The sequence below is a fragment of the Danio aesculapii genome, chromosome 17 (genome assembly GCF_903798145.1).
Source record: "Danio aesculapii chromosome 17, fDanAes4.1, whole genome shotgun sequence".
NCBI lineage: Eukaryota > Metazoa > Chordata > Actinopteri > Cypriniformes > Danionidae > Danio > Danio aesculapii.
This window is the reverse complement of record NC_079451.1, coordinates 12,066,622-12,094,607: the sequence shown is the minus strand read 5'-3', so window position 1 is coordinate 12,094,607 and position 27,986 is coordinate 12,066,622. Positions and strand designations below refer to the sequence as shown.

Sequence of the window (27,986 nt, the reverse complement as noted above, 5' to 3'; positions counted from 1 at the left end):
ACCAGCTGAAGGGTTGTTAAATAAAAAAAAATGCCCATGTGTGCTTTAAATAAACAGAAGAGACCAAACAAAGATGTACAGCAGATGTTTTAATGCCTGTATGTTTGCAGAGCTAACATTTCATCAAAGAGCAGGGTACAAAAATCTAAACACAAAGACAGGAAACCCATTATGTACAACATAAAAAATATATAATTTTCATAATCTTTGGGACTATATGTACAAAGGTTTTTTTTAAAAAAGGTATTTACAAAGACTCAAAGCACATGACATGAGAATCTGACGTAAAAAGGGAAGCGTTTTGAAGTGCTTGTGAAGGCGATGCGCATGGGGGTCACATCAATATCTGTTTTTCGGCTCCTCAGCATCGGGCAGCGGGATTGGCAAGGAGACCCAGGATGCTGGACAGACAGTGTAGTTTCTCTTTCACCAGCTCTGGTAACTTCTCATTCTCTTTATACCTGAGAGGAAAACAACAGCAATCAGATCAATAACATTGCTTTCTGCATTTATTTGATCACAAATACAATAAAAACTGTGAAATGGTGAAATAGTAATGACATTTAAAATGACAGAGTCTACTTATTGAATGTGGTTGAAAAATGGTTTGGTCCTGTGATTTAAAGCAGAGTTTGTAGTAGGGCTGCATGATATTGGGAACAAACTGACATTGCAATATTTTCATTCACTGTCATATACAGTTAGGTCCATAAATATTTGGACATCGACACAATTTTTCGCTCTATAAACCAACACAATCGATTAAAAAAAAAATTTAAGATTAAGAACATTTTAAGGATGTTCCTCCCAGTTGTTTTGGCCACGCCTGATGTTTTTGCTATCTTTCTGGTTTGTTTTGTTGTTTTTTCAGACTAATGATGGCTTGCTTGACTGGTAGTGACAGCTCTTTGGATCTCATCTTGAGAGTTGACAGTGACTACGTTTACATGGACACCAATAATTCGATTGTAATGAGATTAAGACAATACTCTGATTAAGTGTTAACCATGTAAACAGCGATTTTTGATTAATCAGATTAAGGTCATAATCGAACTAAAGAGAAATCGAATTAAGACGTGTGGAATATGCCGATTTTAGTCGCATTATTGAAGTGCAGTACAGACATGTAAACACCTTAATCGAATTATTACCGTCATGTAGGACTTTTCGCAGCGTTTTGTGACAGGATAGTCCACACACACACACACACACACACACACACACACACACACACACGTTTGACACTCTTTGCACCTACCCAGTCAGTGCAGACCACAGACAACTGCATCGCAAAATGCAGAGGGTTTTTTCTTCCATTCAGCATGCGGTATGAACTTCCATTAAAACAACACTCTTCTAGCAGTTCATAGCTGCATCCAATATCTCGTTTGTCACGGAGGGCGTGCATGAAATGTTCGTGAATGAAAGTGAAAGTGCCAAACTACAGTTAAAGTTGACAAATTAAAAATGAAACACCCGAAATTACATGAAACTCCGGAGGAAATGCGGATAGCGCGGTGAAGTTAATCGAATTATGTGCTGTAACATGTAAAACGTGATCATGAAAGTAACACTCAAAAAGCAACTCATGTAAACACCTTAGTCTTATTATTCTCTTAATTAGATTAAAGCAAATAATTCAATTAATGATGTCCATGTAAACGTAGTCAGGAACAGATTTCAAATGCAAATAGCACACTTGAAATTAACTCTATACCTTTTATCTGCTCAATGTAATTGGGATAATGAGGGAATAACACACACCTGGCCATGGAACACCTTAGAAGCCAATTGTCCCATTACTTTTGGTCCCTTAACAAGTGTGAGGCACATATGCAAACTGTTGTAATTGCAACAGAGTTAACCTGATTGGGTGTAAATTAAATTGGATGTGGATTAAAGCTGCGGTCACACTCGAGTTTGAGCAGGCAAAATTCTGTAGTACGGCACTGCAAAAATGGCGGGATTAAATAAGATGATTAGATATTTTAAAAAGCGAGAGATTGGTCCATATTTTAAATTCCTGTACAGAGAGGTCATGTTTTGATTTTCGATTGGTCTAATGCAGTCAAGTAATGCGATTTCATAGGTCAAAGTTCATGAGGCTTGATTTTTGAAACTTGTTGCACAAGATTGCGTTTCCGGTCTGACGCATTCGTGTGTGCATGAATGGAAGTCCATGGGGAGAAAAGTCCAGTGTGACCGCGGCTTAAAGCTGAGAGTCTGCAGTTAAAGCACATCTTGTTTTTTTTATTTGTTCATTGTGTTGGTGTATAGAGGCAAAAATGTTGGAACTGTGTCGATGTCCAAATATTCATGGATCTAACTGTATATTGCTATAAAAAAATGTAATTTCACCAGATGATCTCAATATTATATTAATTATTTTAGATTGATTGAGATGATTCTGTAAGGGAGGATATCTAAATAAAGTATAATCAAAAAACGACAAGCAAAGTTAAATGCAACAGTATATTGTTAATAAAAAGTTTTACCTGGTGATGTGTCCTTCGGGGGAAGTAAAAGTGATGCAAGAGACGCCAACTTGGACCATCAGCTGCGACCCGTCATTAAACTGAACCCAAACCTCGCCAGTGGTTAGCTAAAAATAAAATATAAATAAATACGATTAATTACATTTCATATACAGCAATGGTCTCAAACACAATTCCTGGGGGGGCACAGCTCTGCACAGTTTAGCTTCAACCACCTCCAACTCACACCTGCTTAATAGTCTCTAATAGTGTTGAACACCTTAATTAGTTGCATCACCTGTGTTTGATAAGGATTATATATATATATACACAGTTGAAGTCAGAATTATTAGCCACCTTTTGATTTTTTTCTTTTTTAATCATTTCCCAAATGATGTTTAACAAAGCAAAGAAATTTTCACAGTATGTCTGATAATATTTTTTTCTTCGGGAGAAAGTCTTATTTGTTTTATTTCGGCTAGAATAAAAGCAATTTCTAATTTCTTAAAAAACATTTTAAGGTTAAAATTATTAGCCCCTTTAAGCTATATTTTTTTCAATAGTCTACAGAACAAACATTATACAATAACTTAGCTAATTACCCTAACCTGCCTAGTTAACCTAATTAACCTAGTTAAGCCTTTAAATTTCACTTTAAGCTGTATAGAAGTGTCTTGAAAAATATATAGTAAAATATTATGTACTGTCATCATGGCAAAGATAAAATAAATAATTTATTAGAAATGAGTTAATAAAACTATTATGTTTAGAAATGTATTGAAAAAATCGTCTCTACATTAAACAGAAATTGAGGAAAAAAATACATTTATTTCACATTTGTGTTTAGTATACACTGAAAAGTTAAAATAAATAAATAAACTACATATAAACTAATAAAAATGCTGGAGAGGACGCTTTTGAGAGACCCCCCGAAATCGATCGTGCTCATCGTGTCGGGCAAAAATCTCAACGAAACTCATTCCCTAGGCATATGGTAGTTCGACTACACCGATATCAAACAAAAGAACTTATTTTGAAATTGAGCCACGAGCGGGGACATTTGGAGTTTAACGGTGCGGTTGTTCGTGTTTTTCCGGACATGTCCACAGAAGTGATGAAACGCCGGGCCGAGTTCAAGGATGTAAAAACTTCACTCCGTAACGCCGGCATTACCTATGGAATGCTAAACCCAGCCAGACTCCGTGTTGATTTCCAGGGACAGAGACATATGTTTCTCACTCCACAGACCGCGGCGGATTTTGTGAGCTCAGTTATTAAGCCTGCAACAAGCCATGCTTAACAGATATGACTGAAATATGAAAATAGGTTGCAATCGTATTGTTTTGAATAATCAAATAAGAGTTCCTGAACTAAATTTCTGAAAAAATTAGGCAACCCATACTTGATGTTGACATTTTTTGAAGTTTCTTAAATTACGCTATGCTTCATAACAGCTACGTTCTAAACTTAAATGTAATGTTATGTATGATATACTACTGAGATAACGTTTTCCATATTGTATTTTTGTTCACAGAGTACTGCCGAAAGGGCAGCTAAAGTTGTTAGAACTAGTTAACTTTTTTCTTTTTATATATCTGACTGCACTGTTCTTGTCGGTCAGACTTATTTGTGTTATTTATGTTAAGTTCTGTGCCAGTTATGGACGCATATGGACAATAGATGTTTATTTTTTAAATCTACTTTGTGTACCATTTATCATTTTTTACCTAATCATTTCCTGCCCTCCGACTTAAACTATTTATTTTCATGTTAAACATTAATATGCCCACACTCCACAGTAATGCATAGAAATTTGCCTCAAGAGAGACAGGGCAGGATTAAATTAGTTAGTTGGAATGTAAAAAGGATGAATAATAATGTAAAAAGTGTAAAGGTTTTTTCCAAACTGGTGACGCTAAAGGCTAATATAAGTTTTCTGCAGGAAACTCACCTTAAGAACTCTTGCCATAAAAGTCTTAAGAGATCTTGGGTAGGGCAGGTGTTCCACTCAGGATTCAACTGCAAGGCTAGAGGCGCAGCTATCTTAATTAATAAGAATACTCCATTTAACCCTTCTGAAGTTGTCTCTGACCTCAACGGCAGATATGTGATCGTGTCAGGCACTCTTTATGGTAGTCAAGTGGTATTAGTTAGTGTTTATGCGCCCAACTGGGATAACCCAGACTATTTTACCAAACTTTTTTCTAAATTTCCAGACTTGAATTCTTATCAGTTGATCTTAGGAGGTGACTTAAATTGCGTCCTAAATACTATTTTAGACAGATCATCCCCTAAACCAGCTACTCTATCTCAGTCTTCTAAAATCATTAACTGCTTCATGGAAGGATACGGAATGGTTGACATTTGGCGGTTTTTAAATCCCTCCTCTAGAACCTTTTCTTTCTTTTCCCCTGTTCACCATACTTACTCGCGTATTGATTATTTTATTACTGACAACAAACTTATTCCCCGAGTACAATCCTCTCTCTATGACAGTATAACCATCTCTGACCATGCTCCAGTAATTCTAGAAATAACTCTCTCTGGATATGGAAGAGTCTCTCATATTTGGAGTATGAATGCCTTACTACTTTCAGATGGTTATTTTGTTGATTTCATTTCAGAAAAAATCTCCTTTTTTTTGAGACAAACGTTACAGAAGGAATGTCTGCTTCTATTCTTTGGGAAACCCTCAAAGTTTATTTGCGTGGAGAAATAATTTCTCGTTCTGCTTATATTAAAAAAATGTGCAGCAAAAAGCTGAGCGATCTTTCTGGACAGATTGGCAAAATAGATCAGAAATATGCAGAGCGTCCAACCCCATCCCTATATAATGAAAGGGCTCTCTTACAATCTGAATATAATCTTCTTTCCTCTAACCAAGCGGAGCAGCTCTTACTTAAGTCACGACATCGTTTTTATGAATTCGGTGATAAACCAAGCAAAGCTCTTGCACTAATACTTAGACTTCAAACAGTAAAAAGCTTTATTGCTCAAATTCAAGCCCTAGTTGGAAATATTGTATCGCACCCTCAAGACATTAATAACCAGTTTAAATTATTTTATTCTTCTTTGTACCAGTCTGATTATCTTAAAGATACAAATCTTATTAATAATTTTTTTTTAAAATCTTGATATCCCTCAAATTAACAACGAATCAAAAACCAAATTAGATGACACTATTAGTTTAACTGAAATTCTACATGCGATTTCACAGATGCAGAGTGGAAAATCCCCAGGCCCGGATGGGTTTCCAACCGAGTTTTTAAAAAAGTTTTCTCTTCAGCTATCTCCATTACTACTTTCGGTTTTTGAAGAATCTTTTAATAGCGGTAGTTAGGGCTGGGCGATTCTTTCGATTTTTCCGATTAATTCGAATTTACGTTTTAAGACGATTTAATTTTTCATTAAATCGAGGTATCGCGATTTTTTTTAAATAAAACTATTAGGTACAATATAAGAGGCAATATTGTCCGACCACATGATGGCGCGCCTAATTAGCCGCTCACTTGTGAGAGTACGGTGCTCTATGAAGGAATGTAACAGAGAATGTTATGGCGGCAAATCAATGCCAATATTAATCGAGCGCAGCGGTGATGTTTGCGCGCGAGGAGAAGTGAACCGTGAGCAGATTACAGATCTACACGCGAGAAAACTACAGCTCGCGAGCGCACAGGGGATCTTCACGCGCGCGCTCAACTGATCCAGCGCGAAGAAAACAAGTCCCGCGCGCGCACCTCATCATCTGTGCGCACGATGATGTACGCTCTCGCGGGCGAGGTCATGCCTACAGCGCGCGCGCGCGATCAGTTCTCTCCGCTCGCTCGCTGGTTCTTCTCTGCTCGCGCGAAACATTTTGGAATTTTGTCAGTCCTGGGGCGGGACTTGGTTCACTTGTTATCTCTAGCGCTATTGGCTACTCTACCTTTCCGGAAGTTAGCCGGGATTGGACGCCGATTAAATGACGAACCATAATTCACGTGATCTTATCATCACCTTAACAAACATGGCTTATGACCAGCACGTAAGTAATCATTTTATTTATTATGAAAATTATTGCTTTTGTTAGAAAAGGTAGTTATTAGAAACTTTATTAACAGGCGCCCTGTTTACTGACACATTGTCTTGTTAAATCAACTAATCTACTTAATCTTTAATTTATATTTAATTTACACAAAGCAAATGAAAATTTTTATTATGCTTACTTTGTAGTCAAAGTATCAATACTTCATCAATATATGCAATTGCACCATTGAAGGTAGTAAAACTAAATTAGCCCATACAGCCCATACAGTCAGACTGTAGACAGAACTTTCTCTCAAGAAACCTGTAAAGAACAGCTACATGTGACTTATCAACAACATGCTTTGTTTGCATGATGGTCTACAAAGTTTTTTTTTTTTTTAACTGTTTTAAATTTGCTTAACTTTTTGAGTTGACTGATGTAATGTTTACATTGGTTAAAATGGTTATTTTCTTACTATATATTCAGAAGTATTTAATGTTTAATTCAAATTGCACAATATTTACTTTATTTCATTCAAATCTTCTGCAACGATATTTAACTTGTGAATTTGTTTTACATTTATTTACACCTTGTTGACCAATTTATGTATGGCATGGCCATTAAAAATACAATGTTCCTTAACCAGATGGTTTTTCAAGTTACTTATAAAGAGAATGTTACTTCAGTCATGTTGTTGTAATGTTTTAAGTTGACTAGTTACACAATAAAAAAAAAATCGAAATCGAAATCGTGAATCGGTCAAACTTTATGAAAAAACCTAGATTTTTTTTTTTGCCATATCGCCCAGCCCTAGCGGTAGTTTACCCTTATCCATGCGTCAAGCATTAATCTTATTGATCTTGAAACCCAATAAAACCCACTTGACTGTGGGTCTTATCGTCCAATATCCCTCCTTAATGTTGACGTGAAAATTTTGGCCAAGGTACTTTCTATAAGACTAGAAACTTGTGCAAAACATCATACACCCTGACCAAACAGGTTTTATAAAAAACAGGCAGGGTTTTTTCAATCTTAGAAGATTGATGAACATAATTTATACCTCGTCAGACTCACCAATACCGGAGATCTTAGTCTCTCTCGATGCGGAAAAGGCTTTTGACCGCATCGAGTGGGACTATCTCTTTCTCACATTAAAAAAGTTTGGATTTGGAGATAAATTTGTGGGTTGGGTAAAACTCTTATATTCCTCCCCTTTGGCATCTGTGAAAACAAATGGTATAAATTCTGAATATTTTTCACTTTATCGTGGGACAAGACAGGGTTGTCCCCTGTCCCCACTTTTATTCGCCATAGCAATAGAACCCCTTGCGATAGCTTTTCGTTCCAACCACAATATAAATGGTATTTTTAGAGCAAATAAAGAGCAAAAAAATCTCTCTCTACGCCAACGATGTTGTTCTGTATATCGCAAACCCAGAAACCAGTTTTCCCTATATTTTGGACATTTTGAAACAGTTCAGTAGCATCTCAGGCTATAAATTAATTTAAATAAGAGCGAGCTCTTCCCAATTAATTCAGCTGCAAGGGCTCTTCCATTATTAGCGTTCCCATTTAAGCTAGCCTTACATCAATTTCGCTACTTGGGAGTAACAGTAACAAGGAAATATGTAGATCTTTACAAGCATAATTTTATTCCAATTCTGGATCAAACAAAGCAAGATTTAGCTAGGTGGACGACTCTTCCATTATCGCTTGTAGGCCGAATTAATACCATAAAAATGAACATTTTGCCTAAATTTCTTTTCTTATTTCAAAACATTCCAGTGTTTATACCCAAATCTTTTTAAGACTTTAGATCGAATATTTTCAGAATTTATTTGGAATGGAGGCCCAGGAGGATTCAGAAACTATTTCTCCAGCAACCCAAAAGATTAGGTGGATTTGCTTTTCCCAATATCTTATTTTATTACTGGGCAGCAAACATTCATAGCATCTTATATTGGAGCCAGTCCCATTACGGTCTTTGCCAATGGGTTCCAACATGGGTTGTAATGGAATGTGACTCTTGTAGTAGTTTCTTTACATTCCTTATTATGCTCCTCATTGTCTACTAAATATTCATGTTTCTCTTCTAACCCTCTAGTCTTACATAGCCTAAAAATTTGGAAACATGTGTTTGTCTCCTATATATAAAAATCCTTCTTTTTTGCCTTCTATATCAGATGGAGCATTTGCATTATGGTTTAGAAGGGGTATTGTAAATATTAATGATCTCTTTCACGAGAACACGTTTGTAACCTTTTCATATCTTTTAGAAAAATTTAGGATCCCAAAAACTCACTTCTTTAGGTATTTGCAGACTCGTGAATTTATAAGAAATACATTTTCTCACTTCCCTCATACACCTCTTAAACAAGAGATTGATCAGATCTTGGAAATAAAAATCTCCAAGGGTGCTATTTCCAACATATATAAAACAATTTTCTCATTCAATATGTCAGACTCTTCATCTTTGTCTAAAATAAAACTAGACTGGCAATCAGATGTCAATCATGTTTTTTCACACGATGAATAGTCAAAAGTTCTTCGTCGTGTACATACTACTTCCATCTGCGCTCGCCATTCACTGATACAGTTTAAACTATTACATAGAATTTATTGGACAAAAGTTAAACTATCTAAAATAAACCCAGAAATTGATCCCATTTGTGACAGATGCCAACAAGCTCCAGCTACCCTCTACCATACCTTCTGGCTTTGTCCAGAGTTAATCTCTTGTTGGACATCAATCTTTAAATCAATATCTGATATTTTTCTTTTAAAAATTGAACCGTGTCATTTAGTGGCACTGTTTGGACTCAATCCTACAAATGTATCGCTATCATCTTTGCAGTCAAATGTATTAGCCTTTTGCTTAATAATTGCTAAAAGAATTATCTTATTGAACTGGAAAAAGCCTTCTCCGCCAAACTACTTTCATTGGATGTATGACCTGTTACAGTTCATTCAAATAGAAAAAATTAGATATACAATCAATGGCAAAACAGAGGATTTTTATACAGCTTGGCAACCTTTTCTGTTGTATTTTAAAAAATAGCTTTATATATCCCGTCTTGCATATTTAACCCTGTCTGTATGTCTTTTTTCTTCTTTTTTCCCCTCTTGCTTTTGAATGATACAAACTTATCTAAGAGTGTATTATGAAAAGAAATTGCGTGATATTTTACATTTAACGGTAATGGCCTACTTGTGTAATTTGTTAATTTATTATTATGTATATGTATGTTTCCTTTTTTTTTTCCTTCTTTTTTTTATGGTTTGGTTTGTTTGTTCCTTTTTTTTTTGTTGTTTTTGTTTACTTTATTTCCATCTCAATATGGTTCAGAGAATAAGGAATGTGTTTAATTACCACTCAGTATTTCTCTCCTCAACATTGTGAAAATAATGTATTGTGGTTTTTCTTTCTCTCATTTGTAGTACCTCTCTGATTAAGAATTGTTAATAAAAAGAGTTAAACTAAACTAATAAAAATGCCAAAAACACAAAAACAATTGAAACAATTACAATGGAAAAAATATATAAAAAATGAAAAAAGAAAAAAAAGAACTACAACAAGAGAGACCATTTAAAATAAAATAATGAAAATATATATAGGGATGTACCATATATTGCCAGCCAAATCCTTATCAGCCAATAAATGCTATTTTTAATGTTATCATTATCGATCCGATATTAAAATTAGGCTGATATCTTTAAGCCAATGGATTACGTAATTGTACAGAACTGCCTGCCTCGCGCATGCGTGAGTTGAACATGTTCAGACTTGTCAAATGCGCTATAACACAGCTTTCTTTACATTTTTTATTCCTTTAAAGTCTGTCCTTTCTTTGTGTGGTATTGCTGTGCGTTAATAACTCAGTAAGTAATCATATTGCTCATCATTGTAGATATGCTTGACAGAGTGTCATGGTGTATTTTGGTTTAAATCGTCTCAGGAAAATTATTACATGTGTAAACGTAATAGCAGCGATGCACACGTGCTAAACAACTTGTTGGGTTGTTTGTAATCTAATAGAATTATTTGTTCTTATCAACGTGTTGTTGATGTGTCAAGTGCTCAATGCTCAGGTGTTGTATCAAAATCTGACTTTCGGGGACAAATCTGACTCTGCTTTGTGTGCATGCGCATCACACAGCGCCTGCAGTTAAAGTTTCAAACTCACAGCAGTTTATCATAAACCTTTATCATAAAGCGTCTGATTGACAAGCAGCACCTACATGTGTTCAAAAGAATCTAAAACGCCAAATGGGCCAAATTTCTGTTGCACTTTCTAAAATAGTACTATCTGTATTTAGCTTTTCGCTTGTACGGTGGCTCTGAACTGTCAAAACACCTCTCAAAACGCCTTTTCGGACACTAAGTTCATAAGTACATCACTGTTATTATTTAAGAACATTTAAGCTGGTTTCAGTTCTTAGTTCTTTCATTTTCATATTATTTAAAACATATTTATTTACTTGTTTGTTAATTAAGTCCCATTTTGTTATTTAACATATTATTTTTATGCAACAGTCAAGTTGCATGTTAATTTGCTATGTGAAGAAAAGGAAATAATTTATTTTTGGCATGCTGATTTATGTAAAATCATGAATATAAGTCTATATAATCTCCTTGCAAACTTGAAATTATAGCTATATATAAATTATATAGAATTTTTTTGCTTAGAGTAGGCTATTCAGTGCATAAGATCAGTTCAAACTTTTGTGAAGTATTTAAAATAAAATCAGTTGTTCACTGTATACAAAATACAACATTTTGAAATATGTATATTTATCGGCTATATTATATTGTGTTATCGGTTATTAATATCGGTCAAAAAATCCATATCGATGCATCCCTAAAAATATATACAGTATAAAATTATTGATATTTAGCACAAAAAACTGCAGTTTAAAACAATGATAAAATAACAAAAAGTGTATACATAAAGTGCTCAGCATAATTGAGTACACCCCATTTAAAAAATGAATAGTTTTATCCATTTCTCAGCAAATATAGGCAATGTATTTTGGTGCATTTAAACAAAAAAGATTTATTAAACAGATACATTTTATTAAAATAATATTTTAGTCTCCAAACATATTTAGAAATTGAAAGATAATACAATTAAATTCAAGTAAAATATTGAAAAAAAAAATTACAAACAGCAAAATTTCAACTAACGTTTTAATTTTTTTTGCTTCTTTTGATTTTTCCTCTTTTTTTAAATGTGCATTTAATATTTTTCTATAACATATTAATTTGGGTATTATAGTTTTTGGACCAGTATCTTAAGTTATTTTGTTAGATAAGCTCAAGATTTGGCTTCAGTATGTATATGCACAAATAAAACATTGTATAGCTTACTATTAAAAATATGAATTTAAGAGATAAATTTGTGAGGGATGTACTTATATATGCTAAGCACTGAATATAATAAAAATATTTTATATAATGAACACTTAACATATATATTTATATATTTTTTTATTATTATAACTAAAGTCAAACATGTTACCTGAGAGGCCCAGCCAATGTTGGGCACAAAAATGGACTTGAGCACTTTTCCAGAGTTAACGTTGCGCTCATCTTTGTGGACAGGAGAGCTGCCTGTAGCCAAACTGGCTGTGGTCAAGTCTGATCCCGCATAGGAAATCATCTGCAGGTCAACAGAAATGACTCGCTGTGAGACAGAAATAATTAAGCAGTATCTGCAGCACAGTGGTCTGAGAGCTGTTCTTACTGATGGAGTGATTTGGGGATGCTGCGGAGGACTGAGACACACGTGAGCCACCTCTGCTGGAGCTGCTGGACGGCAGGAAGATGAAGATGAAGGAGCAGAAGCTGGAGGAGCTGGGTTCACAGGTCTCCTGGTGGACAACAACATGGAGAATATGAGAGATATGCATCATTTGTGACATTGCATCTCAAACAAAAGCAGTGATTTAGCACCAATAATAATTAATAAGCAATTCGGACCATTTATTCGGACCATGTAGCTTTGCAACACAGAATAAAATTACATGTTAAACAATGCTTTTTTGGAGAGGGGGGGGGGGGGTCTTTTTTTGGTATGTCGTGTATCGGCCTTAAAGTTCTGTCATTATTCACAGTTCAATCACTTGATCTAAACCTTTATGCATTTCTTTCTTCTGTTGGATGCAAAAGAAGATATTTTGAAGAATGTTAAAAAACCTGTAACCATTAACCTCCACAATATTTGTTTTGATACTATGCAAGTCAGAGATTACAGGTTTTCAGCTTTCTTTAAGATGTCATTTTTGGTTTATAACCACTTGAGGTGAGTAAATAGTGAGTATATTTTAATTATTTATTTTTATTTCAATACATTAAAATAAGTTTCTGTTTGTTTAATATGTTAAATATTTCACTACCTCAATCTTATCTTACATTCTTTGTTTGTTTGTTTGCTAGTGCCAGCTTCTATGGCTATTTTCATGCCATGGAAATGTTATCAGGTGAACTAAGCCAGAAATGGTGACCGGTCAGACAAATAAATAAACAAAAAGTGTCTATTGATCCACTAGCAGGGTCCACTAACTGTGCTTTCAGGGGTTTAACACTTTAACATTTAGGCTACCATATCCTACTTTCAGGATATGATTTAATATCATTTTCTACATCATTCACAGCCATGTATTGATCTGTTTCCTCTAGAAGTAAGCTAGTTAAATCTCTTAAGATGAAAAATATATTATTTTTTATTAGGACAGTTAAACATTTCACTAATAGCTGCTGATTTGTTGCGGTTTGCAAATGTATCATCACTGTTTTATATGCAGTCTTAAAAATCACTGTTAAAAACTATAACAATTTGAACGCTTTTGATAGTTTTAAGTCAAAAAATATATTTTGCATTTTTAATGAAAACTATTATTTTTTTTAAACATATTTAATAACAAATTTCTAAAAACTAATTCATGATTTCTTTGTCATGACGACAGTGTATAATATGTTTCTACTTTTGCCACTTGCAAGATATTGTATTCAGCTTAAAAACTAATTTAAAGGCTTAACAAGGTTATTTATTTATTTATTATGTTTTAATGCCATATCAGCAGCATTGGCTATATTCATGGCAAAACCTATACTAAATATACAACATATAATCGGTTTCTTAATAAACATTCATTATACAAAAAGCAACAATACTAAAAAGACCCATATACAATCTTTTAACTTGATTAATAATAAATATTCTAAAACTTTTCCAAAAGACACATTTTAAAACATTTCCCTTAAAATATTTACTGAAAAAAAAACATTCTCTAATATCATTCAAAAATACCCATTCTATTAAAATATGTTTTACCATCAAACTATTCTTAATCAAGTCACACAAATAGGTTTTTCTTCCCCTTTCAATAAATATGAGTGTGAATAAGTGTGAGTCTCAATGACTGAATTACTTTTTACCAAGATGTTAAGGTTACATGTGCTGGTGAAAAATAAAGATGAGAGGTTTGTACTGACTGTATATGTTTTGTAACTTTTATGAACCCAAATAAGGCCTGAATGTTTGTGTTCATAAATGTTTTTTTTTATTTTATATAATTGCAAATGTTACAGTAGAAAGAGATTAAGCTTAAGGAAAATGAATGAATGAACGTTACAGTAGGCTATTTGTATTTCGCATTATCACTGATCTGCAGCTATAATCAAATCCTGTTCATGGAAAGGTTAGTAATTAACATTTACTTTTACATACATATTTATTTATATAAAGCATTTGTTTAGTAAGAAGTGCTTCTCATATGATATCTGAACTTCAAGCGAGAATGACGTCGACTGCAACTTTCTGTTGAATACCACGCCATCCAAAAAGGGTACTATTGGTATCATTTGGCAGTGGAGACACAAGCCAGAAAAAGATGACCCATACCGAATCATACTGTACTACACCACAGTTTAACTAGATGATAAAGTTTAAGGACAAACTTTATGATGGCTTGAAAAAGCCTGTTAGAAGTAGTTTATTTAGTTTGAAAAAGTATCAAATTGGCAAAAGAATGTTTAAGAACCCTGCAGTTAACAATGTAACCACTAAAGACTAAAACAAGCCTGAATTAGCATGTTGGTAGCATGTTTCTAGCATGAATTAGCATGTTGTTAGCATGATTCTAGCTTGAATTGGCATGATATTAGTATAAATTAGCATGTTACTAGCATGATTCTAGCTTGAATTAGCATGATTCTAGCATGAATTAGCATGTTACTAGCATGATTCTAGCTTGAATTAGCATGGTATTAGCATGATTCTAGTCTAAATTAGCATTAAACTAGCATGATTCTAGCTTGAATTAGCATGATATTAGCATGTTTCTTGCATGAATTAGCATATAACTAACATAATTCTAACATGAATTAGCATGATTCTAGCATGAATTACCATGTTACTAGCATGATTCTAGCATGAATTAGCATGATATTAGTATGATTCTAGCATGTAGTAACATGATATTAGCATGATTCTATTATGAATTAATATGATATTAGCATAATTCTAGCATGAGTTAGCATGTTACCAGCATTATTCTATCATGAATTAGCAAGATTTTAGCATGATTCTAGCATGAATTAGCATGTTGTTAGCATGATTCTAGCATGAATTAGCATGTTACTAGCATGATTCTAGCATGAATTAACATAGTATGATTCTAGCATGAATTAGCATGTTGTTAGCATGATTCTAGCATGAATTAGCAAGTTATCATGAATTAGCAGATAACTAGCATGATTCTAGCATGAATTAGCATGTTACTAGCATGATTCTAGCATGAATTAGCATGATATTAGTATGATTCTAGCTTGAATTAGCATGATGTTAGCATGAATTAGCAGATAACTAGCATGATTCTAGCACGAATTAGCATGTTACTAGCATGATTCCAACATGAATTAGCATGATATTAGCTAGATTCTTGCATAAATTAGCATGTTACTAGCATGATTCCAGCATGAATTAGCATGATATTAGCATGAATTAGCATGTTGTTAGCATGATTCTGGCATGAATTAGCATGTTAGCGTGATTCTAGCATAAATTAACATATTAGCATAATTCTGACATGAATTAGCATATTAGCATGATTCTAGCATGATTCTAGCACGGATTAGCATATTAGCATGATTCTAGCATGAATTAGCATGATTCAAGTATGAATTAACATGTTGTTAACATGTTTCTAGCATGAATCAGCTTGTTTCTAGCATGAATTAGTATGTTGTTAGCACGAATTAACACGACATTAGCATGTTTCTAGCAAGATTAGCATGTCAGTAGCATGTTAAAACTACTAGCATGTGTTAGCTACAGTTAACAGCTAGTCATAGTCTATGGAACAGTTGCTAGGGTGCTGAAATTGATTGCTAGGGAGTGGCTAGTAAGTCTAAAGGTCATCAGTGATTGGCTGCTGGCTAGACTGAGTTGAATGAGGCCAGACTATTCTGTAGGACAGTCTGATGCAGAGTTATGATGAGCTTACAAAGGTTGACTTAATGATAAGTCAATGGCAGTCTTTTACAATGGAAGTCTATGGACAGTTACTAGGGTTCCATAAGTGGTTGTTAGGGAGTGGCTAGTAAGTTTAAAGGTCATCAGTGGCTGGCTGTTGGCTAGTCTGAGTTAAATGAAGCATTCTTAAGTTTGTAGGACAGTCTGATGCAGAGTTATGAGCTCATAAAGTTTGACCCAATGTTAAGTCAATGGGGCTTTTGAGAATTTTCTGGGTCGTTTTTCGGAAAACCTAAAGTCGGATCAGTTAGAAAAGATATAGCAACCTGAGTCAGACCAGTTTGAAGGTTTGACAAAAGTTTGAAGCATGTAGCTTGAAAGGCTTAGGAGGAGATAAGCGGACAGCAAAGTGCAATATGCACATTAATATAGCAGCATTTTTTTATGACACTGTATAACAATAATTAATATTTTTACAGTACTGTGACGGTTGGGTTTAGGGTTGGGGTAGACGTTAAAAAATACAATTTATTGGGTAATTTATTAGATAGCATAAATAGTACTCAGTACAACAACTGTTTTTACATTACTGTGACGATTGGGTTTAGGGTTGGGGTGGGGGTATACGTTAATAAAATATAAGAAATGTGAAATTTAATAAATAATATAAATAATTCTCTTTAACTTCCGGCCGCATCCACATCCGATCTAGCAACAACACTTTAAAATTAGTCTCAGAAAAAAGAAGTAGTAGTTTAAATGAGATAACAGTATCTTGGCTTTTCAAGCCACCATAATTAGGTTAACTAAGCAAGTCATTGGACAATAGTGCTTTGTTCTATAGACCATCTAAAAAACTAAATCTCTTCAAGAGATTAATAATATTGGTCTTAAAATTATTTGTAAAATAAATAATATTAACAACAATAAAAATAAAAAATAAAATAAATAAATATATAAAAACTGCTTTTATTCCAGCTAATCTAAAAATAAGTAACAAAAAATATGTTACAGGAAATACTAAGGAAAATGTCCTTGGTCTTCAAAACATCACTCGGGAATCATTTAAATAAGAATAAAGATTTCAATAATGTGATAATCAATAATGTGTGAACTGTATATAATAAAATACTAAGAAAAACTAAGACAATAAATAATAATTAATTATTTTAATTGAATAATAAAAGCAATTCACTTTATGAACCATTTTAGGGTCAAAATTATTAGCCCCTTTAAGTTAATTTTTTTTTCGACTGTCTACAGAACAAACCATCGTTAAACAATAACTTGCCTAATTACCCTTACCTGTCTAGTTAACCTAATTAACCTAGTTAAGCCTTTAAATGTCACTTTAAGCTGTATAGAAGTGTCTTGAAAGATATTTAGTAAAATATTATTAACTGTCATCATGGCAAAGATAAAATAAATCAGTTATTAGAGATGAGTTATTAAAACTATTGTTTGGAAATATGTTGAAAAAAAATCTTCTCTCTGCTGAACAGAAATTGGGGGAAAAAATAAACAGGGGGGCTAATAATTCTGACTTCAACAATAAATATATTCAAAACTACCAGTTCAATGTATTTTCAAAATACAAGCCTCACCTGCCGATGGTAATGGGAAAGAATGGAGTGTTTTTAGCGCTGCGCTGCTCCTCAGCAGTGATGGCCGCTTCCAAAGACAGACACATTCGATGTCCCTAAAAAAAGCATCGAATCACACTCTTTATGACAACCACAGGAATAGCAATATAGCATGAGGTGCCACCTGCCACCTCAGAATCTTAATATAAACACGCAAGCATAATATCAAAACGCAGAGCATCAATTTAACACTTAAACCTGCCAAAGAGCACTTTTCACACAATTTTACGGCACTCGAACAGACGCAGTGTTGCATTTACCTCCTCAGAAAGCTCTATATAGAGTCTGCATTCAGGATTGAGTCCACTCAGACCAACGTCACCCTTCACTGTATACGACTTCCCGCTCTTCTCCACCACACGCACCTGTTCACTTGTTTTATGGGTTTTTGCACCTGAAAGAAATAAAAAGATTCACTACAAAAGAGTTCCTTTAGCAAATCTGACACTAATGAATCAAGAGCGTCCCTCACCGTCATAGAAGCACACCTCCAGGTCTGGATTAGGAGTGTTCTCCATCAGCATGCACTTGGCAAATTTGGTGTATAAAGTGACTTTTGGAGTCTTGGATTTGACCAGCTGCACAAACTTTGTGGCATACTGATATTTCTTCCAGTATTTTTCTGGAGAAAGCACAAGTTAAGTGTAATCCAATGTTTTAATTATGACTATAAAGGTATCAGTGAGCAGTCGATCCTTTATTTAAAAGGGATGGTTCACCCAAAAATGAAAATTCTGTCATCATTAACTCATACTTTACTTGTTTCAAGCTTTTATGAGTTTCTTTCTTCTCTTAAGATATTTTAAAGAAAGCTAAAAACTATTGACTTCCATGGTATTTGTTTTCTTACTATGGAACTCGATGGTTACAGGTTTTCAGCTTTCTTCAAAATATCTTCTATAGTGTGTGTTCTACAAATAAAAGAAGCCCATAAAGGTATGGAACCACTTGAGGTTGAGAAAATATTCATTTTAGGATGAACTGTCACTTTAAGTGCTGTATGTGACTGTACCTGGTAAATCGTCAAAGCTGCAGATGAGGATGTCTTCAGGTGGTGAGGGTGGATGATCCAGCACAGGGAAGCCCTTTCCTTCATTGGGCTGGTACACTGTCACCTATGACCACAGAGTGTAAATTAAACATTTTTTTAACCAATGCACATCAATTAAATCTAGGATCTTTAGTCTATTACAGGGGTGTGCAAACTCTGTGCTGAAGGGCCGGTGTCCTGCAAAGTTTAGTTCCAATCCGAATCAGACACACCTAGGCTAGCTAATCAAGCTCTTACAAGTTTTTTTCTAGAAACATCCTTGCAGATGTGTTGCTAAAATCTGCAGCACACCAGACCTCCAGGACTGAGTTTAGACACCCCTGGTCTATTAAATGGCATAGACCTCCAAATACCATTATGCTTGTGCAAGGGACGCCCATTCTAAAATGTAAAAGCCATTATCTTTTAGTATGAAGTATTATGCATGTTTAATTATCATAAATCACTTTTTATTCATTTATTTGCTTGTTTTCATGTTTTTCGATAACATTTTACATTTAACGTATAATATTTATGTTGTTATTAATTATTTATTAATCATCATATTATTTGAATAAAATGCTTATGTATTTGCATTTATTTATTAAGGACAACATGCATTATAAATGAAGTCTAATACTGTTATTAATATTACAAAACTATTGTAATGATTATATTATTTATGAACACTGTTTCAGAAATCTACATTGCAATATAAAAAAACAAATCAAAATAATAGGCATAAGCTACTTTAATTACAGCTACTAAAATGTACAGTACAGTAATATTTGAGGTCATTTTATACAATTTAATACTTTCATTTAACAACAATATATTTAATTGGGGCGACGTGGTGGCGAAATGGGTAGAAATGGGAGAAATGGGGATGAATGAATGAATGAATTAATATTTAACCGGTAAAATATATAATTATTAAAAATAATTACAAAATTAAAAAGTAATAAAATTACAAAAATAAAAGTTTTTCTTTTGAACTTACTGACCATCCTGAATAAAATCAATTTCCATCTGTTTTTAATACGGATTTGAAAAATTATATTGTTTTAATATTAGACTTTATAGAGTAAGTCTGAATTATTTCTGACCAATCAGCGTCACTGAAGGCTAAAGTTATGACTAGGTCCACACAGAATCTGCACATGCAAAAATCCAGATTTTTACCTCATCATTGAGTCTATGTATTTACTTGCGTAAATGTCTGTAAATTTATGTTTATTCAGGTAAAATTTATTTCACTGATATTATTGTGATATAATAGTAGTCTTATTAAAATGTTCATATCATTTATTTATTATGCAGATACTGTCTGGCCCAAGGTATGACTGCTGAAAAATCGTATTTGCTATAATGTATAATAATTTTATTCAAATACAATAAAATATTATAAAACATATAATATTCATGTTGTAATAAAATAATTCCTTTTTTTAATTACATAAACATATCTATCTATCTATCTATCTATCTATCTATCTATCTATCTATCTATCTATCTATCTAGATAGATAGATAGATAGATAGATAGATAGATAGATAGATAGATAGATAGATAGATAGATAGATAGATAGATAGATAGATAGATAGATAGATAGATAGATAAAGTTCACTATTTAAAAGTGAAAAGCAATCTTACTGATCAAGCAGTAGATTACATAAACTATCGACTTCACAGTCCCTCACCATAGATCCATCACAGGATATCCTAAGTACTTCTTTGACTCTCTCCTGAGCTCCTTGTCCTTTCAGCAGCTCCATACACACCTCTCCAGTGCCCAAAATGCTGACCTAAAAATTAAATACCAACTTTATCACATCATGATACATCTTATAACTTACAGATCCTCCAAAGTCGGAATAAAAATGACACAATGATATTTTCTAGTGGCAAAAAATGAATGTCCTCCATGAATGCTTATAACAGGACATAAACATCTTGACTTACCACAGCATTTTTAGTCTTCTGTCTAATAGGCTTGAGTCTGGCAGCACAGAGAAGAGGGAAGCTCTTCTTAGGGCACACTTTCTCCTTCTTCTCTGTGTTTGGATCGCCTTTGGAGAGCGGTGGACCTGGAAACTGTGCGTCAGAGTAGGCCTGAGGTTTTGACATGTGTCCCGATACGAATGCATCTTCCCTGCAGGGCCCGGGGTTGTTGTGCTTGAAGAGGATAGGCTGCTGCTGCTGCAGAGAGTGAAGGCCGCTGGGTTTGTCACTGCAGGAGGTTTGTGTCCCGATTGGCCCTTGTCCAGAGTGGAAACTCCCACTGCTGCTGTGACTGCTCACGTCTGCCGGCCTCTTGAACGCTCCTGAAAGAAAAAAAATGCTTTAAGGTTTAAAGGTTTAAAATGCCTCAATATAAGCAAAATATCAGAATATTTGTTTTTATATCTTTTACTCGTGTCCATATTTTTCCATGGGACAAAACTGTTTTAAAACAACATTATATGTTTATCCATATATTAATAAAAACAATGATGGCTTTCAGTGAGAAAGGCTTAATTATATGCTTTCTTTCCATAATAATTGGTTAATTTTTTATAATAACTTTTTAATGGTTTACCACTTCTTTTGTGAAGAAACATCAATGGTCATTTTATTGACACTAATTACAATACAATGTTTTGTTTTTCTATAAAAATTCATACGTTCAAAAGGCTAGTAATAACCCCCAGTAACACTCCAGGGTTTTTCCAAATTAGTTAATTTAAAAATTGTAATCATCAAAAAACATAATTAATTGCAATGAGAAATCTTTATAAGGCTCATGAAAATGTTCATTTTAGACATCATATGAACTAGGGCTGCACGATATTGGAAAAAAAACGTGCATTTCGATATTTTGATTTTCTGCTATTTATACTGCAATATTTTACAAGATAACTTAAAAATCTCAATTGGAATTTTTTTCCCGATTGATTGGATTCATTTTGTAGGAGAGTGCATCTGCATTAAATATAATAAACTAATTACAAGTAGGGTTGGGCGATGTTGACCAATTTGGCATCATACAATGTCTCATGTGAAACATCACAATGGATGATGGCATCGTCATCGTAGGCGAAGGTGAATTAATTATTTATAAATAATTAATAAATTCATAATGAATTAACTATTTGTAGCCTACCGTTTCAACTACCTAACCCGCATGGTCTTTGTTTTACCTATAACCAAATCATAAATAAATAAAGATAAGTTACACACAAATTACCATCTGTCAATAATTTTTTCTGCGGGACTCTGGCATGAATATGCTGACTGATCTGTGTCGTAATAATGGCTTCGACAAACATGGTTGGTAAAAAAGATGCACAACACTTACGTTTAACAACTATAGTGAGACGTGATCCAGCGGTACATCCTTAATAAACTGTCCGACGTGCACTGCTCTTTGGGTTTTGTGCTCAAAGCACCGGCTGACTGCTTGAGCTCAGATGTGCTTTTATGCTGCGGCGCATGCCTGTGTGTGTGGTCACGTGATGTGCGTTTTCAGTGATATAGTGTGGACAGAGCTCTTTTTAGAAATGCTAGATGAAACGCCAGTGTGGACTTGGATCGTTTTTCGTTCTAAAATGGCATTTTAAAACTAAGACGTATTAGTGTAAACGGGGCCTAAGTGTGTATTTTTCGCGAACGCGTTCCTGCTGCGACGGGGGCAGGGCAGAGGATATTGATGCCGGCTCAGCATTGTGATGTCTATCGGCAATCAGCGATAAACGATGGCATTGTCTATTGACCCGACCCTAACTATATAATTACAAGCATAGATAAATACAATAGACAAATATACAAGTAGTCTAACAGTATTCAGAAGCAGAAAATATATTTATGTTTACGTTTAGTAACATGTTTATATGTATAATAATGTATAAATAATTAAATGCAATTAATATTTGTTAAATCTACAAATGAAAAGTCCAAATGCTTTAAACTAACTTAAAATATTTACACAGGCCTTAAAAACAAACGCAGTTCTTAAACTTTATTGTTTAACTGAAATGACTCCAAAATTCTCATGTGTTCTAAACTACCCAGTCAACTATAGTCCTGACTCCACATTGTACATTCAGCGATGTGAATGTTGCAGATTCACAAATTGCAATATCGATTCTCAAATGATATATTGTTCAGTCATAATACGAGGGGTTTGAAATTTTTACTTTTTTTTTTTTTTTTGTTCCTGGAATAACGTTAAAAACTAAGATACTATTTCTCAAAAAGTAAAGTTAATATTTATGCATGTGATCATGTGTTATTTTAATAATAAAAAAAATTTAATTTATAGCATAAAACAGAGCTATTGTGATAATTGTGGCTATTGAGCTATAAGTTATTTGTGTACATGTTTTGTAATAGAAACATCATTATACCATCATTGCTGAACCAGGGCTGTGTATGCGAATCCGGCATTTGTTGTCTCATTGAATGAGTGGATGTAGAGAATGATGATCCTGGACTAAAAATAGAGGGAGAAAAAAGAAATTCTAGTTACAAAAAGACCCCAATGAATTATCAAACTCTTCTACAGTAATTTTGGATGACTCTTACTTAGCAGGCTGTTTTACAGGTGGAGAGGGAAGCCTGTCGTGTTTCGAGTATCCATGTGGTGCATTTCTATAGCCGGAGGTCTGTGGAAATAACCGTCCAGCCCCTGACAGCATCTCTTCTGAGTGGCATCTTTCCAGCTCTGCCTCCTGTGGATTGTGGCTGTACCCAACAGCAGATCGATCTGACGAATGAGCTCGTCTCAGGTAGCGAGAATGGGGCCTTCCGCTGTCAGCACCCACGGGAATTCTCCCAGTGCCCATCCTGGATAAATCATCTTGTGAATTTGGCTGCCAGTCCTGCCCACTCTTAAAACTGGAGCTGGTGGAATGATGGGAGTAGCTAGGGATTGGCGCCATACGACTGGGCAACGGCTGTCCAATCATCTGCCTGGTTTTTCTCTGTAGCCGACTGCTGCTGCTGTTGTTGGTTGCATTGGAAGCTGTGGATATTGTGGCAATTCCACTGTCGATGGAGCCTCCGTCACTGCTGCCAGAGTCTTTGCTGGCGGTGGGCCCGCTTTGAGTCATAAACGGGTGGTCCAGCACTGCAGAAAGACTCGGTCTGAGGGCTGGGTTCTTTTGTAACAGCTGCTGGATTAGTTCCTGAGCCTCTGCTGATATGTGCATGGGCATCTGATACTCTCCCAGCACCACCTTATTAAGAGTGCGTTTAACAGTGTCTGTGTCAAAGGGAGGTCTTCCTGTAAGGAATGCGTAAAACATGCAGCCCAGTGACCAGACGTCTGACTCCAGGCCATGAGCGCTGCGCGTGGCCACTTCAGGTGAAATGTAGTTGGGTGTGCCACACATGGTGAAGTGCTTCTCACTGGGAAGCTTAAGTTGGGTGGCTAAACCAAAGTCTGCAATTTTAATGTTCATGCTGGTGGTGAGCAGGAGGTTGGTCAAGGTCAGGTCCCTGTGCATGATCCCATGAGTATGGAGGTACAGCATGCCCTTTACGATCTGGTGCATGAAGTGCCTCGCTGCTCAAAACATAAACAAAAATACACATTGCATTAAAAAGCAGTGTTCTCAAAGCGCCCGCTGACTGCCTGGAGCTCAGATGCATGCATACACTGCAGGGCATGCCAGAGTGTGTGTGTGGCCACGTGATTTTATTAGATTTTAATTTTAATGAATCTGTCAAAGCTAAAGAAAAAAATGAATGAATGCATTATCTGTCAAAATGATCTCAAATTATTTAGTGGTTTAAATCTATTTTGCTTGAATCCAAAAAATGCTTGTTACTTGTGTAATAGACCCTTTACACTAGACAGTTATGCAAGATGCATTTAATAATCATCAGCATCTTAAATCCTTGAAAGTTTTTAATGTTTTAATTTTTATTTAAAAAAAAAATGTACAAGCTATACTTCACATTATATCCTCGTTGCACCAAATGACTAATGAAAAACTAATCATCACTTATGCAAGGAATTTCTAATGCAGTGTCTATGGGGGGACAGTAAATTTGACATTGTTCTCTCTTCTGTCTGCAGTTATCAGTCAACACTATTTTTAGTATTCTTTTTCTGAAAGTCTTGATAACACTATTGGTGAGTTTCTTTTATTATTTGAGCAAATAGGAATGCAAAAAATGATTTATTGTACTCTCCCATTCAGTCTACTAACATGCAGGAGGGGGTTTAAATTTACTAAACTTATAAATAAAATCTACAGGGAGGTGAGTTTCTATGAAAATAACTCTGCAGGACAGGGAGTGTATAGGACTGAACTTGAACAATGATGTAGACGAAATACACAATATATTCATATTGGCCAATGAGCCACAGATTTTAAAAACTAAACTGCATGCAGAAAAGACTTTCAAAATAATAATCTACAAATGTTAAGAACTCACCCTCTTCCTCAGTAAAAGGATTCTTCCTCTCCTTTAGGTAGCGGCTCATCTCCCCATTGTGACACATCTCCAGAACCAGGTACACATAATTACTGTCCTCAAAGTAATTGTACAGCTACAGACAAGGAAGAAAATAGAAGACAACTGGTCAATATTTACTTTTTAAAGTCATTTCTCATGACGGGATCCAAGTAATATTGCAAATGCACAATTATGCCATATTACACAAAAGCTGCATCTAGTTCTTTCTTCAATGTATATTCATATAACAAGATTACAGTGCTGCTAACAACAACCATGAATGCACTATTACATACAATATATTCTTCCATCATCAAACAATCCGCTTTAATCTGTTGACCTTAGCCCATATCTATTAATGGAGCTTTTTACAGATTTGTTCAAAGAAATTAGGTGGGCTAACCAGTCTTTTTTTTTTTTTTTTTTTGAAAAACAGTTTAAAAGTACATTTCCATTTGTATAGCGAGCATTACCCTTAGGATTAACAGAATTAAAAGTGTGTAAATGTCTCCAAAAAGTCCCTAACAAAAACTTTCTTTCTAGCCTATAAGTCCTTAAACCTTTGACTGCTGCTCTGCCAAACGGTTGACCATAATACTGTTTTAAATAATGACTGTTAAAGTCATTTAAAGAATGACTGTTTTAAATAATGGCTTACACACACAGCATTGTTGAAAAAAAAAAATCAAACAAACATCTTGTTGCACTACTACACTTGATTTTGGTTTTATTGTAAAAAACAAAACAAAACAAGAAAGCACGTTAGATGAGAATCTGAAATATTTTATAGCATACATAAAGATGATTTAGTTTTCAAATGTTTTATTTTGAATTTTTTTTAATAAATTGCTCTGACACTTCATATTTTTAGATTTTTCATAGTGTATATATATATATATATATATATATATATATATATATATATATATATATATATATATATATATATATATATATATATATATATATATATATTAAGTCTGGTACTTTTACCATAAACGACATATCAACCATTTGGTAGAGGTTGATATTTTAAAAATTATGGGATGTATTGAAAAAATGCATTGAGTGTGTTAACTAGCGACATTAGGAGTTAAGAAATGCAATCCAAACATTTTTTTCTTGGTGGGGTAGTTGAAGGGTTAATGCATTAAAATGACTAAAACAAACCATTATTTCCTATATTGTCACCCATTAGAATCTTTCAAGAACCAGGATTCCACAAAAAAATATGTACACAAAAAATACTTATAAAACTAAAATCAAATAATAACAACAAACATATACAGACATGGACAAAATTGTTGCTACCCTTCCACTTAAGAAAGAAAAACTGTAACATTCACAGAAATAACTCGAACCTGGAAAAAAAGTCTCAATTAATTCAAAATTTCAGAAAATAAATGAATGAAAATCAGATCCTGCTTTCAAATTGTGGTTCAGAAGTATTAAAAATTGCAAGCTAATGAAACTTTCAAAATTTAAAGGGGTTCCAAGTTCCAACAATTTAGTCCATGTCTGTATATGTTTCATCTCAAATATAAACATTTCCATTTATTCATTCATGACTTTATGACCTGTACTGAACTACCTGACTCCTTACATCTATTAGTAGAATAATCTCTTAATGCAACGGATTCAGATTTATTTAATTCTAACACGTTCATCAGTTTGTGAGCAGATCGGTGATGTGTGTTTACAGGACTCACCTCGAGAACTGATGGATGCTTTAACCGACACTGAATCTCCACCTCATTAATGACTCTCTGCACCATACCAGCTTTGTGCATGGCCTTCTTGTCAATCTGCAGATACACAAGGGGCACAGAGAGCGGTTTTTCAACAGATGCTGCACAACCACAATCCTGACACCAAGCTCAATTAAACAGCACTTACCATTTTGATCGCCACTTCCAATCCTGTGTTTACAGATTTAGCTCTGTAGACACATGCAAAGGAGCCTTTACCCAACAAGGTGAGGACCTTGAAGTCCTAAAGCATAAGCAAAGACATGTTTGAATTAATGCAAAATAACAGAAAGATCACAGCCTGTCCCACGAGATCCACCTTGCCCCCCTGAGAGCTTCACTTTAGAACTAAATCTCCTACCTCGATCCTAAGATCCACAGAGGATGCCAAAATTTGGTCCTCATCTGGATCTTTGGTGGTCAGATTGAGCAGGAATGAATTAATTACTTCCAGCATGTTTCATAAAGTGTCTGGACCGCGGAGCGCACAAAAGCAGCCCGTTGCGAGCAGTGCGCGACGTTTGTTGACGCGTCGCTAGTTACCTGCATCTGACAGCGACATCTGTTCATCATCACTCTCCCGCTCTCCTCCCGCGACTCTACCTGACACTGACGCCGCCGCGCGTCGCCTAGCAACCGTCTCCACGAGAGCAATTCCCAAAACACCTTCGCTAAACTCTTTAACGTAGCGCAGATGGGTGAACAGAAGGCGAGGGGAAGGTGGTAGCATAACCCAAACTAGTCTGCGGCGATTAAAATTATTTAACGTTACCGCAAAAATTGCTAAATTAAAGGGTTTTGTTATGGTTTACTATCGCGCATGAGAAGTTTCGTAAATAGAGCGAACGCTGAACCAAAAAGACCAAAAGTTGATATCTTATTTGATAATGGACGCTTCTAAGTTACTATATAAACAATGATACAGTTGAATGGCTCTCGAGCTGCAGGCGACCGCGCTAACACTTACCTCAATCTTGTCACCGATTGAGACGCTCATTTTCACTTCATAATCTTTTCAGTCAGACGATTCGAAATCTGTATCTACAATGTCCTTATTTTCCGGTGAACGTGAGATGTTTTGACTTGAGCATGACGTGTAAAAATGGGTTTAATCGATATATTTGTATTCCCCTCCAAAATGTTTGCCTTTCCTCCATTTTGAA

General features: G+C 34.7%; 1 protein-coding gene across 1 annotated transcript; it reads right to left on the bottom strand.

The window, feature by feature from the left end:
• Positions 1 to 70: 70 nt before the first annotated feature.
• plk4 (polo-like kinase 4 (Drosophila)) lies at positions 71 to 27,986 on the bottom strand. The gene is made up of 16 exons (XM_056477171.1): positions 27,791 to 27,986; positions 26,972 to 27,067; positions 26,785 to 26,880; positions 25,055 to 25,169; positions 23,195 to 24,176; positions 23,017 to 23,102; positions 20,594 to 20,955; positions 20,332 to 20,436; positions 18,612 to 18,714; positions 18,072 to 18,221; positions 17,860 to 17,993; positions 17,561 to 17,655; positions 12,225 to 12,351; positions 12,000 to 12,140; positions 2,496 to 2,602; positions 71 to 461 (listed from the first exon to the last, which is right to left on the bottom strand). Exons 1-16 carry the CDS (start codon positions 27,818 to 27,820, stop codon positions 362 to 364), a joined length of 2,829 nt encoding a protein of 942 aa, XP_056333146.1. The 5' UTR covers positions 27,821 to 27,986; the 3' UTR covers positions 71 to 361.